The 18,049-nt window shown below is 40.6% G+C and overlaps 2 protein-coding genes across 2 annotated transcripts in view; one reads left to right on the top strand and one right to left on the bottom strand.

Moving 5' to 3' along the window:
* Positions 1 to 6,097: 6,097 nt before the first annotated feature.
* Positions 6,098 to 14,773, top strand: trmt9b (tRNA methyltransferase 9B). Its single transcript, XM_034113201.1, has 4 exons — positions 6,098 to 6,358; positions 11,228 to 11,427; positions 12,153 to 12,326; positions 12,699 to 14,773. Exons 2-4 carry the CDS (start codon positions 11,265 to 11,267, stop codon positions 13,631 to 13,633), a joined length of 1,272 nt encoding a protein of 423 aa, XP_033969092.1. The 5' UTR covers positions 6,098 to 6,358; positions 11,228 to 11,264; the 3' UTR covers positions 13,634 to 14,773.
* Positions 14,774 to 15,373: 600 nt separating this feature from the next.
* The window catches only part of hdac12 (histone deacetylase 12), a 2,922-nt gene continuing 246 nt past the window's right edge, over positions 15,374 to 18,049 (bottom strand). Inside the window, exons 2-8 of the mRNA XM_034113209.1 lie at positions 17,827 to 17,970; positions 17,330 to 17,489; positions 17,043 to 17,239; positions 16,806 to 16,956; positions 16,070 to 16,186; positions 15,845 to 15,987; positions 15,374 to 15,716 (exon numbers count right to left, since the gene is read on the bottom strand). Coding sequence (XP_033969100.1) covers positions 15,693 to 15,716; positions 15,845 to 15,987; positions 16,070 to 16,186; positions 16,806 to 16,956; positions 17,043 to 17,239; positions 17,330 to 17,489; positions 17,827 to 17,970 — 936 coding nt within the window. The 3' untranslated portion in view covers positions 15,374 to 15,692. The remainder of the gene's footprint in view (positions 15,717 to 15,844; positions 15,988 to 16,069; positions 16,187 to 16,805; positions 16,957 to 17,042; positions 17,240 to 17,329; positions 17,490 to 17,826; positions 17,971 to 18,049) is intronic.

Raw genomic sequence — 18,049 nt, 5'->3', positions numbered from 1 at the left:
TCTTGTATTGTTTTTTTAATACATTTTGACACCACCTGTTGAACAGAAACAGCCATCACTCATTTTTCAGCAGCGCTTTCATCTTGGCAGGCATGCGTTTTGCAGTTAAACTGTCCAATCGGGTTTAAAAGAGTTTCACTAACCCAGAAGCTCTGATTTGTTGAGAAGCTTGCCGTAGGTTTATGAAGGATTAAGATAACAATAAAAGGAACTGTAATGTAACATTCAGTTAATGTGAACATGCCTCTTGGTGTTTGAAGGTTGACTCAGACTGCAGTATACATTGTCTGCAGCTTCCTGATTTTTCTCCAGAGGTTTATTCACACAGCACTGACCTTGATTTACAGAATCCACTGCCAATGTGCAAGCCAACTTATAGCAGGAAACAGTGTGAATCACAGTGTTCTCTGCAGTATATTCAAGGTCTAGTGTGAGCTAAGATGTAGTTGATTTGTTTTTTTAAACAGCCTGAATAATGTTGATCTTGAGGAGAAAAAAAGTGTATACATGATTTGGGATTATATTATCATAATATGCATTGTGTACAACAGGAACCGTGACAGGAAGTACAAATGCAGAAGGAAGTACATTTTTATTCTAGCATGAAAAACTACATTTTATACCTCAACAGTCATCTTTTGTAACTGATTGTTTGTTTAAATGGTTTTAATGCATATAATTGCAAAACAATAAGTGTGGTAAATTATACAGACGTAAGGGACATTTCAAATTAAATGCAATTTAGTAAATGAAAGCTGATCAGATCTTGCTAAATAAAGTGGCGCCTGACTTTAGAGTACGGGCTCAGCTGGTAAGTTGGGTCTCCCTGATATAACAAAGAGCCTGAGAAAGAAAACCAATGCAAAGCCCGTTTTTAATAAGCTTTCAAAAGAGTTTACTATCCGTCAGTTCAGTTGGATAGTAATGCCTCCCTCTCCAATGTCAGTTTGAGTCATTGTGAATTAATGTATCTCCTTTTATAGGATTCTAGACACTGGTGCTAGTCAGGGGCAGTATACTGAAAATGAGATCGATCAGTAAGTCAGTAACAATAAAAAGACAACATATTATATATTCCCAAGGAAAATCCCCAATTATTTTCACAGTAATATCTTTGGTAGATGATGTTGTTTACATATTTTCCATTCCTAAGTGTAAAATAGGTGCCACATTTCAGAGGATTTGATTTGTGCATCCTTTTTAAAGTATTAATGAATAATAATATAACTTATATGCAAATTAAAAAAGGACACATAACATTCTCACCAAGAAGAAATGTGTTAGCTGTCTTCCATATAAAAAAAAGAAAAGCTTTGACCTTTTTAATCCTGAAGCTGATAAAAATCCTAGACCTGGTCTGTACATGAGCAGGAGCTTTAAACACTGACAGGGTGATAGGAACAGCTCATGTTCACATCATAACATTATCCCGTTTTATAACCTGAGTCACACCGAGTTCTTTTCAACAGTTTGACCTTATGCAGAAAATATTTCAACGTTGACAATAATGAAAAGAATCTGCACACTCCAATAGTGTACTAATAAGACAAGCTTGCTCTGAAATCATCTTTCTATTATTAGAAAGTATATGATGTTCTTCCTAACTCCAGCTTCTCTGAACATGCTGTCATAGATCGGCATTAAAGCGTAAAGAACACCCTAGAAAGCCTTTCGTTAATGGAGACAAAACTGCCAGTAATGGAATGCCAACTGCAAACTGTTATTTTTGTATCAATTACACAACATCCTGCTGTTTTGTAACAACAGGATATCAGAAACAGGAAAAGGAATGCATTGTACAACCCATGCTGACACATAAGGAACATTCAATAGTAGGCCTAATCTCTACACAAAAATACATTAAATATAATGGATTCACCCACCATTTTGGATTGTTTGAGTGACTACATTTGAACAAATACTCAAGCAAAAGGTTTGCTTAGATTGGATATAAAAACCTGAGCATGCAATGAATAGACATTAACCAAATGTACTATACCAATGGCTTTAGTCAACACTAGCTCTAATTGTGACCATCAACTTTGTTCTCTCTCATGTCTTACATTCACAATGTTTTAATTTCCTCAGATAGAGAGACTCTTGCTTTTAAGTCCTTCAAACTGTGGGATGAGTTATGGCTTTTAGGAACATGTACTGCTGTACAAAAGAGCACACATCATGATAGAGGCTGGTGAGAGTCCTTGATACAAGAACATTATGAAATATGGAGCCTGACTTCTGTGTGAATCCATGATTTAATAGATTTAAGTGAGTGATGGCACAAAGTCACTGTTGTTTATGGGCCTCTAAACCTCACCTTGAGGGGACACATGTTTCCTTTTCAATATTTCACCCTTATCATTGTCCCACAGTGTGTTTGTGCAGTGTACTTCCAATGTCAATGTGTGTAATTGCAGCAGCAGAACAAGAGTGTGTGTGCTCTGAATGATGATAAGGAGGCAGATGAGGAGTGCTGTGTGCTCCCTAAATGGCAGTGATGAGCCACAATTAAAGCCCCGGCCACACGAGGACGATAACGCAAACGGACCGCAATCGTTATCAAAAAAGTATTCCGTCCACACGCAATAGGCAACAGAAACGTGTCCGTTCACACAGACCGCTCGAAAGCGGTGGAGACGCTGTAGTACATATGCCAGGCCTGTAAGTGGCGCTGTACTCCTGCACAAAAGCAGCGAAGAAAACTTCCCGCGCATGGTTGCCATGGTTGCCCTTCTGTTTATTCTCCGCTGTGGACGCTCTGGCTCTTTTTCTCCCTCCCCGAGACAAGCGTTTGCTCCTGCTGTAAATCTCTCCGGTAGTCCACCAGCAGATGAAAAACACCCACCTCTCCGCCTCTTCCAAGGGACGAGGGGACCCTGCGGCAGAGTTTCAGTTCGATTTTTTTTCGCAGGTCAACATGTCCGTTAAAGTTTAAATCTTCCGGACAAAATTAGAAAAGTGCCGGTCAAAGGTCTTCTTTGTTATTTATTGAGCTTTAAAACAAATGAATAACGACTCTATATAATAATATAAAAAAAAAAAACGGAGCCTCTCTTTTCCTCCCCCTCTTCTGACAGCCCAGCAGCTGATCTCTGAGCAGGAGAGGTGGGGAGAGGCAGGGCTATTGCTTCAACGTTATCAGGAAATGATCGTATAGGCGTAAACAGGAGCCGTTTGCCCCCCCAGAGCGTTTCGTTTGCAGATCTACCCACCTTGGGACCCGTTATCGTTATCGTTTTCTGCGTTTCCATGTCGGCCTCGTGTGGCCGAACCGTCTATCTGATAGTGAACTGTAGCAGATACGACCGTTATCATCCTCGTGTGGCCGGGGCTTTAATCTCGCTCATCGCCTCTCCCCACCTCTCCTGCTCAGAGATCAGCTGCTGGGCTGTCAGAAGAGGGGGAGGAAAAGAGAGGCTCCGTTTTTTATTCTTATATTATTATATAGAGTCGTTATTCATTTGTTTTAAAGCTAAATAAATAACAAAGAAGACCTTTGACCGGCACTTTTCAAATTTTGTCCGGAAGATTTAAACTGATGTCTGTTCAAAACATTGCGAGCTCGAATAAATCATTTAAACCAGCTATTGTTGCCAGACTTATTACTGAATATCGTTCTTAATGTGATACCAAGTCCATCTGAGACCTGTGTACACCTTCAGACAGCCTCCAAGTGAAGCATGGGATACGTTGTTTACTCACAGTTTGAAAGCAGCGTGGAGAAGTCTTCAGCTGTGGTAAGCTGTGATCCGCTCAGGTAAACTGCGATCCGCCCAGGGAAAAATGGGATCTGCCCAGGTTAAACTGTGTTACGACTTCTGTGGCTATCTACCAGCGATCATGTTTAATATGAAAGACTGCACTATTATAAAAACAGTATTCTGCAGCACTCATCCAGATAAGATGTGACTGTTAACTCGTTTTGCAAAGATAGCAGCAGAAATGTCATTGCTGTGCAGGGATATTTAGACTTTAAAATGCTGCTTGGTCATGAATGTTGGTCTCGGTAAACAATATTAGGAATCCTCTATTCAAACATAATATTCAGTGTCCATCAACATGAAAATAACAAAAAAGTTCATGCTGGACTCAAACCCGAGTCCCAAAAGCATAAATCACTCGAGCCTTGTGCGCAATGAGTGCGCCACAAATCAATACGACATCTTGGTTTACCACAGCTCATCTTGTTACATTAACATTGTTAAAAAGTTCGAGAAAAATGCAACCCGACCATCATTTATAATGTGACCGAATGTATGTACACTTTAAGCCATATAATATATAATATACATATTATAGTAGGCATTTGCTTATAAATAGTATACTGACTGAGGTCTGTATCAAGCCTCATTAAGACCCACTGAGATCAGATATCCTAGTTGTCAGCCTGCGAGCCTATTATGTTGTGATAAGTGTTAATTTTACATATAAATGTGTTCTAGTGCACACATAAAGTTCCAATATGCAAATCAGGCCATGTGTTTCGTTATATATATATAATTGCCATGCAACATTATGCTATACAATATAATATTTTGCCTCACAATATAGACATTTTTAAACGCTTACTTTCTAAATAGGCCCCCATTTCCTGTTGCTATGTCTGCTAATGCAGTAGCTGATAGGATGTAAACCTGGACCAAAGCTGTTGCGCTAGAAACAGAATGCAATTAAAAAAAGGTTTATATAGAGCGGCGAAGTCTCTCCCCTTCCGGTGGGACTCATGGGACCTTATTTCGGAAAAAGTTTGTATTGAAGTCAATGGAGAGAGAAAGATTATCTTTCGATCCCGTTTTGAATTGTGCCACGAATTACACATATGATGTTTGTCAATCTTAAATAATAATTTCCATGTCAAAAAAGTCACAGTTTGTCGTAAAACTGTTGAAATATAAGACTATGAAAAATACGCAACTAGAAAGACTACAAATCCCAGAATCCCGGTCCCGCATGCTGGCTCTTACGGAACCGACTAACTCCCCTTGTGTGTATGTACAGCTCTCAACATGCCCAGACTTGTAGTGATGTTCACCTCTTTTAATACTTTTCGCCTCATTCTGAAAGAAAGAAGTGAAATGTGCCAACGTGACGGCCGTCTTGGTGTGTGGTGCGAGACGGGAGATGTAGTTCATTGAGCGGTTTCATTATCTTTTAAATTGACAAACATCATGTGTAATTCGTGTTTGAAATGTGCCACGAATTACACATATGATGTTTGTCAATTTAAAAGATAATTTTACAAGTCAAAAAAATAAAAATGTGTCGTAAAACTGTGAAGTAACACTTTTTTTCAAAAAATCACTACAAGTCTGGGCATGTTGAGAGCTGTACATACACAAAAGGGGAGTTAGTCGGTTCTGTTTTTCATTTATTCTCTTATTTTTTGTATAACTATAATGATCATATGAAGGTGTGCCACGGAAATAATCTTTTGAATAATTTGTGACCAAACCGTTTGAGACCCACTGAGATAACTTAGACTAAAGTTAAGTATCTAAACACTCAGAGAGTCCTTTAGCTCACCTGAGAGGAGAGGACTCTCCTCCAGCTTGTTGTGGAACAAACAGCTCCTTATGTCCGTTAGTGCAGCTAGCTAACCAGATGCTAACAACACGGTCCCTGCTGGCACCCGTCCCTCCCTCTCTCCCTCTCTCTCTCCCTCTCTCCCTCTCTCCCTCTCTCCCTCTCTCCCTCTCTCTCTATCACACTAAATGCGCTATTGCCACACACACAGAGCCGAGCTTGAATGACACAAGCACACGTTTATTTCTATGCAACTCTCTGATTGGTCTGGTGTCATGCCTCTGTTGCATTCACTGAACACGGGAAATTACATTGCTGCCGTCCTCTCGTGTCATGATGAGGTTCACGTAAAGCACGGTTAATGTATTATATTATTGAGGGAGAATTGTCCGGGGCTACAGAAAAAACATTCGGGGCTAAAGCCCCGGATGCCCAGGCCAGGCGACGCCACTGGTTAGCACACACAACACGTGTAATGCAAATGTTTTACTCTTTTACGAATGAGGCTTTTATTTTGAAACGTTTTACCGGAAGTCCTGCTGTAATTCTCACCTCACTTGACAGGTGTGGAGCTCAACCTGCCATGGATTTGACAACGTACGGCGGACAGTCCGCAGTTGGCGGTCACATACGGCAGGCACTTCTCTCCGCTCACGTTATCCTTCCTCGCGATGCTGTTGATAATGTATTCGGTGCCGCCGAGAGGAGCGCGTGCCTGTGACCCGGATGGCAGATCGATGGTCTAGATCAGAGAGGGAAGTTTACCTCCAGCGACCCGAGCCCAGACGCGCTCCTGGCGGATCACTGCACGGCGGTTTACCCGTTGAACTCTACGGTAAGAGGCTTTGCTTGTTTGGCGTATAATCAAAGGATGCAGGAGAGGATGTGCAAACATTGGCAGTAATTGCACGATTTAATTATATTTTGGTTTGTCTTAACTCTGACCTTGGATACATTTGAATGTACAATTGAATTGATGTAAGGAACTTTGATGGGGCAAGTAGAAGCTCATGTGTAGTGCAAGTCCTAATAGCCTACCCATTATTAAAATGAAAATGAATAGAATAAATAAATATATGACTTTCTATATATTTGAAATATGTTTCCAATGGACAAACAATAATATTCTGAATTAATTTAGTTACTTTTGTCTGACCCTTACCTGGGCTCTACATCTAAAGCCTATGAATACATTAGCTCGGTATTGTAGGCATATTTTAAAGAAACACGTCATTGGAGAGTGATAATAATAGATGGATGCAGCAGTGAGGGGAGTCTAATTTGACCAGACTACCTCTCACCACATGTTAATGTCCAGTCATTAACTGATTTAATGGCTGGCAGGCAAACCGTTGATGTGTAAACCTGTTCTCTGTGGTTCTTCATGCAGCAGTTAGTGGCAGCTGGCAGCATCACTGTCTATTCAGAATGACACCACTAATCCCATTTAAGCACTGCTGAGGTCTGACCTAAGGTCTCAGTGATTCAGGAACATTTTGTAATTAAAAATATCTGTTTTTGGATCTAGTTGTGAGATTTTGAGATTCACCGGGCTAGCTTAATCCAAAAGCCAAATGTTATATAAGTGATGGCTGATTTTGAATGTCCTATACCTTGGACAAATCTGTATACTCTGATTACATTTTAGTTCCCGTTGTCAGTCAGAGGCAGTGCTGTGAGGCTCCCCAGCTGCCAGTTACATAATGTCAGCCAGAGACTGTGACAGTTTAGTGAGCAGCCGGGAAACTCAGGCGAAATTGAGCACCTAGGAGGCCATATTACAACATTACATAAGGGATGTTTTCCTTCCACTTGGCTGGGAGAAGCAGATGATGGAGGTCCAGAAATAGGACTGAGTGAAGGAAGAGGGGATGCTGCACACACACTGTTTACCAACAAAGGAGTACACAGACAAGCCTGGCAATGGATATCTGCCCCACATCGCCATCAGTTTATAAAGAGACATATTTGCCTTTTTGTGTATCCCTGGCTTGCCTTTGCTACTAATATCCTGCTGTTAATGATCCTAGCAGTATTCATTGTGTACACTGGTGCACACAAAGAGGCACTAGGCAGTATTACATGCAAGGGCATATCCATGTAATGTATTTTAAGAGAGGTGGAGGAGAAATGTCTGATTGCTTTTCTTTCTGGCTAACCTCATCATCAAAGTGCACTGGCTCATTAGGTTGCATCTGTTTTAGATTTGTTATTGTGAGTCTCTTTACAGGCAGACAGACTTAAAGCAGAGGTAGATATTGATGTACTGTTGACTCTTAACTTGGTGCTATCTAATAGGGAACTGAAACAACCATGAGCAGAGTTTAATACGGTTAATAAGGTGGATTGTATTATCCAGTGCAATACAAGATTAACGTAAATTATTTTCTCAAGTATATACTAGTATCTTTGCCAATTTTGTATTTATATTCAGTTCTTATTTATCTTAAAAACACATGGCAGATGTATGATGGCTGTGATATACAATGTATCCTGGTATTGATTGGCACTGACAACTCCAATCCATTACATACATGTGAGTTGACCAATGATCTACTATATCAAATTCCAACTATAACCACAAATTAAATGATATCTCCCTCAATACTTGCAGACCAAATTAACTTCAGGATAACACTAGTTGGAGATATGTAGCCCAGTCTACATAATCTTATAAAAGCAAAAATATCCAGCAGCACACACTTTCAAATGTCAATGAAAAAAAGTCAACAGTTTTTAATAAATAGTAATTTTGCTAAATATCTTTGCAGGCCTATTCAAACCAACTGATGCCATGCTGCAAAGCATGTGATGATGTTTTTGAACAAAGGCAGATCTGGCAATCTTATTAAGATTATTACAGTTTGATTTAATTATCCGACTTTGCCACCATGTGCATTTGTACAAATCTGTTTTTAAAATCTCTTGTTGGCAATGTTTTATGTAAATTGTGTTTTGGTGTGGGTTTGCTTTGCATGAAATTATGATGCAGTAAGCAATGACACGTCCTGATAATACATTATGAAACATAACCATTCAGGTCAAGTGGAACTTTGCATCTGAGATGTCTTTTGTATGAAACACTGTTATCCTTTGGACAATAACATAGGAAAACTCTTTGTACACAAAGTGCTTTGGGGAGCCGCAGCAGCACTGCAGGAGCTGTGGGCCGCATCCTAATAAACTGAGAAGGCTGCAGTGGGAGCTGTGAAAAACAGACGTGCCACAAACATCACAATAACTTCATGCCCACATTTACAATCAGTTCTGAAATTCTATGATTCACCTACAATATGAACGTCATAAAAGTCTGAATGTTTATTCTCAGTAATTCTCAATTTGAAAAAAAATGATTATGAATTAGCCAAAATTATGTATCAAAGAGAACGAAACATATTTTTCCATTTTACAATGAACGTTACAACCTCAACTTATAAGTAAAGTGATATTTAGTTATGCTGTGCTTTATTAACCTTAGATTATCTAATCAGACCAAATCCATCCACACAGATATCTTGGTTTCCTGGGAGGATTGATAGTCCTACTCAGAATCAATGAGGGTCAGCTTAGATGAAAGGGATTCCTAGAATGTGAGCGGATGCTTGTGACACTGAATAATATAATGTATAAAACCCCTTTTAACACAGTATAAAACGTGGCAAATGAGAACCATGAATAAGAAAATAAACTTTCACAATGACATTACTGTTGTTGGATTTGCATCTTGTTTACAAAAAATTGGATTTATGTGTTGACCTTTTGCTTCTGCGTTATTGTTAAAACAATTTGACAGAGCTGCTGTGGAAATGGACCTTCAGAGTGCTCTGTGGGATGGGAACAGCATCCTCACTGGCATCTTCAGATCAGATCAGAATACCTTTATTCGTCCCACAGAGGGGACATTTGCATTTGTTACAGCAAGAAAAGAGCCAATCTTGTTTGTTAAATTATGATTCCTGATTCGTTTTTATTCACAGTTACACATGATTGATGAACAAATAAACATGATGACTTTTATTCATAGTTCTGAACATCAGTGTTTCCTAAAGGAGGACTGCAGGGTTGATGTGGGTTGGGTGACTGATCGTGACCACAGCGGGTACTTCAAGTACAAATCGGAGGGTTTGTTGTTGAATCAACTCTGCTGCCTGATGTGTGATGAGTGTGTCTGCTGATTAAGGTGTCCTTTAGCTCAGGGGTTCCCAACCCCCGGTCCGCGGACCGGTACCGGGCCGCGGAGGTGTTGCTGCCGGGCCGCGAAATAGCTGTGAGTTTATCGTAATATTTGCAGAATTATAAATATATAAAAATATTTTATCATAATATTTTTTTCAAAAAGTGTTTAATTTTCGCACCTATGCCACCAGTCATATTATTTCATCCAGTAGCTAGTTAATCTTTCACCAGAAAACCGTTGAAAATGGCTTTTATGATGTTCCGAGGGATTCGGCGGCTCAGCCTAAGGTCTCAGCTTCTTGTGCGCACGAGAATGTTACTGGTGCGCCAAGTAGGAAGAGGAGCGAACAGGAGACAACCGTTTGATTGCAGACTGTTATGTTTATGTGGGGAAATGGTGGTGCATACATTATTTGAGATATATTTCAAACTCGGACTTCATTTTAAGGACATGTCGGCCAGGGGTGTAGAGCTATTTGTTTAAGCACCGGATTGGCAAAACAGGAGAGTAAACCAGTCTGCCTTGATCTATGAATTAATATCCGGGACTCTCACGGTATCTGCTGCCCGCAGCTGTTTTATAGAAGGAAACCCTCCTTCACTTCATGAAATGGCTGCAGCATCAAGAGGCAGCGGGACGTACTCGGTAAAGAGCTGTGTTTAACTTAATCAGAACAGTTTAAGAGTGACTGCAGGCTGCTACGTGTTAACCACACACACATCGAACTGCCCGATTACTCCCCCTTTTATTAGTTTTATGAAGGAGATGTCCAGTCAGTCACCAAGGCGCATGATGTGTGTGTGTGTGTGTGTGCTCTGCTCAGCTCAGCTCTGTGTGTTCGGTGTGTTTGTGTCTGTCCGACACCGGCATATATGCGGCTGTTCCCAAAATAAATTAGTTTAATCTTAATCTCGATGTAGTGCTAAATGCTGTCGGGAGTGCACCGGAACGAACGACACTATCATAATATCTTCTGAAAACAAATGCCAGTCACACACACACACACACACACACACACACACACACACACACACACACACCTCCCCTTCATAATGCGCCTTCTCCTCGTTTTCCCAGCATTCACTGGATTATCCGTAAATCATACAAACAAAACCAAAACGTTGATTTATCTGTTTTGGTTTAAAAACTGAATAACGTCGGTTTTAAAACCAAAAAACAACACCGGTTCTTTTTTAAACTTTGTTAATATGTTTTGGATGCATATTGTTCTAGTATTTGTTCAGGCTGTTACATACAATTAGCCTCTGTTGCTACCTGCTGGTGGTGAGTAAATATTAAAATCAGTTAAAATTGACAACCGGTCCGCGATTTTTTTTTGATGTATCTACCGGTCCTTGGCACAATAAAGGTTGGGAACCCCTGCTTTAGCTGACCTTGATTAACCTTTTGAAAAGTAGAGTGGGACTCCTACAGTATGTGCCGTTCCCTTTGGGAAGTTGACGTTGCTATTTTTTTTTTTCCTAATAAAACAGAATGCTTATTTTAGAGATGTGTTTGTCCCTGCAGACATGATATTGTGAGGCGTCTGCATGAGGCTGCCTGGATGAACATGATGGAGGAGGCTGCCAGTCAGCTCGAGAGAGACCATGTGCACAGCGTCTATGACAAGATTGCTCCATATTTCAACGACAGCCGCTACAAAGCCTGGCCAAAGGTGCAACAGTTCCTGCTGGATCTGCAGCCGGGCAGCATCGTGGCTGACATTGGTGGGTGTCATCTCAAGCCGCGATGTATTTCTTAGCAATCCCACAATACTTGATCAATAATACCTTGTCGTTGCTTATTTTAAAGGTTGACTATTATGCAAAATCTACTTTTTCATGTCTTTTATATATATATAAATATGTGTCCCCTATGTGTAAAGAGATTCTGAATGTTTTTAGGAAAAAAGATTCCCTCTCTTTTTGTCCTGATCCATTTATATAAAAACCTGTCTGAAAATGAGCTGATCAGATTTTGGCCACGTTGTGATGTCATAATCTTTTTTTTGGCTTGTGTAACCATTAGCCAATAACCAACCAAGATAACACCCGCCCACCTTACCACCTGAATCTCCTCCTAGAGCACCATTGTGTATTTGTTTTACCAAATATCTCTGAGGGGCGTGGGGAGTGTCTCCTTATTTTCATCTAAAGTAACAGACACAGAATCAGCACTTTTGAAACGGGGCTGAAACAGAGGGGTTTATGGCATGCTACAAAGCATGATCTGTTTGGTATTTCGAGGCAAACACTTCAGAGACATGTTTTGTATATAACTGAGAACTATAATATATTGATGAAAAGAGTATAATAGGGGACCTTTAAACAAAATAAGTAACTATAAAACTGGCTTTCCTAAGGAGAGGGAAGGAGCATTTTTATGTTATTCTACCACTGATAATCTTCTGATCAGCCGCTAGTGTTGTAGCTCACTGTCTTGTCCTTGGTAGGCTGTGGCAATGGCAAGTATCTCCACATCAACAAGGAGGTGTTCAAGATGGGATGCGATGTCTGTCGCCCCCTGGTGGACTTTGCCTGGAGCCAAGGTCACGAGGTCCAGATGTGCGACGGGCTGCATCTGCCTTACAGAGACGGCTGCTTCGACGCTTTGCTCTCTATTGCAGGTAAAGCATAAACACATGACATGGAGCTTTTGTGATTCCTCCCACTCAATAACAAACCACCCCTTCATATTTTGCATTAACCCTTACTGCTGAAGCCATTATTTGCCTAAAATTAAATGAAGTCAGAAATAATGCTAAACATCCGTTTACCACAAGCTTTTGTTGCTTAGAAAACAGTCTGAAATAATTCATGTGTGTCCTCCAACAAAAGCGTGTAATAAGACACCCACACTATTTATTAGTTGTGTGCTAAATACAGTGTACAGAATGTTTTTTGTTGCCTGCAAGAGCTGAATGTGACTAAACATCATCATTAATTAAATGCATCCTCATTATCCTACTTCATTCTGATGAATTCATGTTTTGTCACAGTTATCCATCACTTGTCCACCAAAGAGCGTCGTATTCGAGCAATAAAGGAGATGGCTCGCACCCTGCGAGTGGGCGGACGCATAATGATCTATGTGTGGGCCATGGAGCAGAAACGTCGTAAATTCGAGAAACAAGACATCTTTGTTCCTTGGAACCCCAACCCTCAATCGCCCACGGAGCCCGCCAAACCCAGAAAGAGGGCCACAGCTCAGAGTGTGAGCGAAGCCATAGACAACGCCGACAAGCACAGGAAGGTTAGAAGCACATCTTCCGTAGCAGACGAAGAAGAGCTGACCTGCACCACACCACAGCAGAGCACACAGAGACTGTGGTTCTTCTCTAGGTCTCTGGATTCTGTGTTCGACTTTGGGAGCTTATCCATCTCACGGTCGTCCTCCAGAGACCTGAGCACTTTATCCTCGCCCACAGGTGAGAACGAGCGGAACAAGAGCAGCCATTGGGGGAGAGGACGAGGCCTCATCAAACAGGTCTCAAGCTTCTTTTCCCCAACGTCTGTGATCGGATCGGAGGAGGACGTCTTTGACTCGGTCACAAACCTGCACAAGGGACAAAATGCTCCTGGAGGCAACAACAACGGCCCAGAAAACCAGAGTGTCTCAGTGTCTTTGGCCCAGGAGTGCGGCTCTCTGGCCCTGCCAGATCTGGTTCCTTTCCAGAAGGAGCACCTGAAGCAGTCTTCAGATGAAAGTGAAGGAGGGCTGCAGGGGAAAGAGCAGCATGAAAGCACAAAGAGTTCTCAGGGGAGCGAGAGGCAGGTGGAGGGCTCCTGCCTGAGGTACTATCACGTCTTCAGGGAGGGAGAACTGGCCGAGCTGATAGAGAATCATGTTGATGAGCTTCTTGTCAAACACACCTACTTTGATCATGCCAACTGGTGTGTGGTGGCAGAGAAAGTTCAGATATGTAAAATATAATTTTAACTTGATTTTATTGTTGCATAACTGCCTCAAGTTTCAGCACTCTCACACATGTGTATTACACTCATGTGAAATGTAGACATTGTTGAAGGTACAACAAACACTAAACTACTCCACTACGGCAGAGCTTTACTTAACTGTTTGGAAATTGTGATTATTAGGTTATTAGTTTCCCGTTGTCCTAGAACCAATCATATCTAGCATTGAAAAAGTTGACATGGCCTCACTAATAGTTTTGCAGCTGTAAAGTGTTTTGCTTTTGAATGCCTATTATTGTAAACTTTTCCACATTTTTTATTTATTATATGAAACCAACAAGCAGTATCCAGATATCCTGGGCATTCTTTTAGAAATTATAATTATATTTTTATTATCAAACCACAGTGAGCTCCAGTACTGCTAGTGATTTTAACTCTTTTATTTTGATGTATTATTTCTGCAAGAGATATGTTAAGAAATGCACTGTTTCTCTCTTTAGAATTTTATATTAACCAACTAAGATTTTGTGAGAATATACATACTCTTCCACCTGCCGTTAAATGTTTTAAATTGATTACACTGGAAAGTATTTCTTTGTTTTTTTATTTTATAATTATACATTCCTTAAATCTAACAATGAGCTAAACTTGCAGCAATTATACTTCTTGATAGAACTGTGTAAACGGCTCGTGTAATCTTTCATAACACTATCATAAGAGCCTGAAGAATATCTTCCAAAACATTTGTGCATTTGCCTGTTGCGTTTTGATTCAAAGAACGCGTTGCCAGTGTGTGTGTGTGTGTGTGTGTGTGCTTGATGTTTTAAATAGTTATTTACCATCTTGTGTGGAAGTAACAAGCTGAACTATACCACTGGTATCTTTTAGAAAATCAACTGCCTGATATACTGTGAATTAATATTGCACTGTACCACAAATATCTCACAGCTTGATGTCAGTGAATTACATAAAAATAGGTGAAATTTAAAACGTACCAATGTACCTATTTATGCCAAGGACTGTGCGTGTCCGTAACAGTACAGTATGTGTGGACCAACTGTGTATGTTCTGAAGTGACACTGGTACCTTGATGTCTTATCTTACCTGATGTAAATACTTTTGAGTTTTACTTTATTAAATATTTTTGTTCATGAGTTTAGTTGTGTTGCATTTACTTTCGTAAAGCATACATATTTGGTACATCTTTAATCATTGACAACCACATATAATTCAATAGCACATAGTGTGACACACCGTGAAGTGCTTCTATAGAAGTAATGAGACTGTATCCTGATGAGGTGAACAGCAAGTCAAACCACTTTCTATAATCACTTCTAGGTAATCACTTGCATGAGCATCACCAGCCACTCCCCCAATCAAATATCATTAGCAGATAGTGGAAAACATAGGGTGTTTCTCAATCGCGAGTACGCTTGCTTGGTAGCACATGTCTGCCGAGCATCTTGCTTCAGAAGCGAGGCAAGAATACTTCCTGGCATTCGGAAAACGAAGAGTGGAACAGGCTAGCAAGTGTGCAGGTGTGCGTCATATGAGAGGCCCCGCCTTACATCTTCCGCCACAGATTTGGGGAAATTGGTCTGTGAGCAAAGCATTGTGGGGATTTTAAGACCGCGGAGTCTACTCATGTGCAGCCTCGATATTTCTCCAAACGGAGTACGCCGGGCTCGGTAGATTTCCAAGTATGCTGGAGATTGGAACAGTACTTCGGCGGCACTCGATGACGTAGTATGCTTGAAATAGTGGCTCTGCAGCAGCTTTACTCGCGATTGAGAAACACTCATAGTCTCCAAAAGAATATTTTTTTTTATAATCCTTGATAAACATGAAATGTGTTTACTTGGATAACATTAACATAGAGAATACCAGATTTATAATTTCAAAATATAGATATATCACTCCAGTACATTTATTTTACGCATTTAGTAGCCACGAGCTGCAGATTTAGATGATTAGTTAGAGTTACATTTCATATATCCTTTTTCAAAATATAGATATTTTCATTGGCTCTAAAAGATCCACTACTGGTGAGGGTCTTCTGGATTCGGGGCATGAAGGTTTTACATTCCACAGTCCCTCCAAACCTGAAATATGAAGAACATTAATACAATATCATGTTCAATTAAGCTGTCATGACAAATTGTACAACGTTAGGTAAACAATTCTGTATTGAGAAGGTTAATTTCTGGTAAAGCATCTATGTGTTGTGTACCTGAGTTGCTGCTCTGTGGAGGATGGAGTGTCTAAGGGCCAGTTTGTCGTCGTCTCTCGAGTATCCTCCTCCGATAACGGCAGCGACGGGAACACCTCTGCTCACCACAGTCTTCATCACGTACAGATCTCTCTGATACAGCCCTGGGAGATACACACAGTCAATCAAAAAACATGCAGAAATTAAGTATTGGTGGAAATCCTCAGATGTCAAATCCTCACTCACCTTGGTCAGTGAGACGCAGCCGCCCGAGCTCATCCTCCCAGTGAGGGTCGACACCGGCGTCATACAGAACCAGGTCCGGGCGGAAGGTCTCCAGCAGCAAGGGGAGGTGGGTCTCCACTGTTTAAAACATCCGACATGTGACTTCATTCAGACACATTTTTTTATTTAGATTTAGTGACTTTACAGCAGGGGTGTCCAAACCTTTATCACCGAGGGCCACATACATTAAAATATTAGAGGTGAGGTATACTGCCGCTTATAAGTTAAGTTATAAGTTAGCAAAATCAATCAAAAGTAGGTAAATTATGCTTGATACTTGAATCTGCTTTAAGAAAAAATAAACAGCCTACATCCCAGCTCTCCAGAGAGTTTCATTTAATTTGTTAGCAGCTCATCCCTTACAACAGGAGTCCCAGATTGATTATCATAAGAGGAAATAGGAAGGGTATATTTCAAGTTTTTTTCTTATCGACTTAGATTTGTTAGAACATATTTTCAAATGTAATTGACTGAATTTATTGTAAATTGGGCTTATTAACATGAACACTACTGTGTAATATATATTTACAGATATATTTAATAAGTACAATACAAGAAAAGCTCAAGTTTCATTTGTGGGCCGATTCAAAATGTCCCGGATTTGGCCCCCGGGCCGTATTTTGGACACCCCTGCTTTACAGCAACACTACTTGGTTCTGAACACATCATATGTATTATTATGTCATGTGTCACTTGCCTGTGGAGAGGTACTCCTTGTCTTCCATCCCATCATCCAAGCTGATATCTAGGTCACTCTGTTGTTTACGGAGGGGGAAGTTTTTCCCACAATGCACTGAGAATGTAAACACACACGGCTCCTCTTTAAAAATGAAAGCAGTGCCGTCACCCTGTTGGATTCAAAAGATTTGATCAAATACAAAGACAAGTTTTGCATATAATTGTATGAGAAAATAAAAAGGTACGGTAAATCTACCTGATGCACGTCTAGATCCACGATCAGAATCTTCCTTTTGTGCGAGGAGACACCCATCAGGTATTTGGCGGCAACTGCCAAGTCGTTGAGGAGACAATACCCTGAACCGTAGCTTGGGAAGGCATGATGTGTTCCTCCTGCTGTGCTGCAGGCCAGACCCCTCTGCAGAGCTACCTCAGCAGCCAGAACAGTCCCACCTGTCAATCACAGAGAGGGTGTCATGTGGTGTGATCTCTAGGGGCCGTTGAGATGTTACATCGCCCAGACTTGTCAGATGTTCTTCTCACCTGTCTCATATCGACAGCGCCTCACTATGCCTTCACTCCAGGGGAAACCTGTCCTCCTCTGTTCCTGCTCATTGATTTTCCCATTAAAGAAGTCGTTTAAGTATTCCTCAGTGTGCACACAGCTGAGTAATTCTTTAGAGGCAATTTCAGGGACCCACACCTACTGTGAAGAAGGACATTTACATCAACAGGGTAATGTACTGTTTCCAGTAGTACTTAGCAACAGGTTTTACAATGTTTTTTATTAATAATCAACCATTGTAAAACCACTGAGTCTCACATATCTATACATAGTTTTCTAACAACTGTCCAAAACCAAAATAATTTAACACAATGATATATAAAAAATTTAAATCCTATTATTATCAAGTGTAAATTGTCTTAAAAGGTAGATTTATTTCTCATCATCAATCAATCAATCGAACCATTACAGAACAAAATAATTATGACATGGACACTAGTGTTTTCGTAGTTTAACATATGAATGCCTTGCTCACCTGTTCCTCTGTGATCACCTGATCTTTGATTAAGAAGTGCAGCACGCGGGGAAACTTGCCCATAGGAAACCTGTGGTTGGGAGGGAGGTCGCACACATACCTGCTGTGATGAATGATGGGAAGTGCGCTGGATTCACGTGATACCTGCAAGGTGCAAAGGCTCACTGTAAGGTCAGTTTGGAGGCATTGAGTTACATTTCATAAAAGTTATTTTTATGAATAT

Source organism: Trematomus bernacchii, unplaced genomic scaffold (assembly GCF_902827165.1).
Source record: "Trematomus bernacchii unplaced genomic scaffold, fTreBer1.1, whole genome shotgun sequence".
NCBI lineage: Eukaryota > Metazoa > Chordata > Actinopteri > Perciformes > Nototheniidae > Trematomus > Trematomus bernacchii.
The sequence above is the reverse complement of the archived record's forward strand: the minus strand, read 5'-3'. Positions and strand labels throughout refer to the sequence as shown.

What these genes read in the sequence shown, in the direction of transcription:
- trmt9b (XM_034113201.1), top strand. Translation starts at nt 11,265, where the DNA reads ATGAACATGATGGAGGAGGCTGCCAGTCAGCTCGAGAGAGACCATGTG. An exon ending in CAGCATCGTGGCTGACATTG is followed by an intron (nt 11,428 to 12,152) that starts GTGGGTGTCATC and finishes TGTCCTTGGTAG; the next exon opens with GCTGTGGCAATGGCAAGTAT. An exon ending in CGCTTTGCTCTCTATTGCAG is followed by an intron (nt 12,327 to 12,698) that starts GTAAAGCATAAA and finishes GTTTTGTCACAG; the next exon opens with TTATCCATCACTTGTCCACC.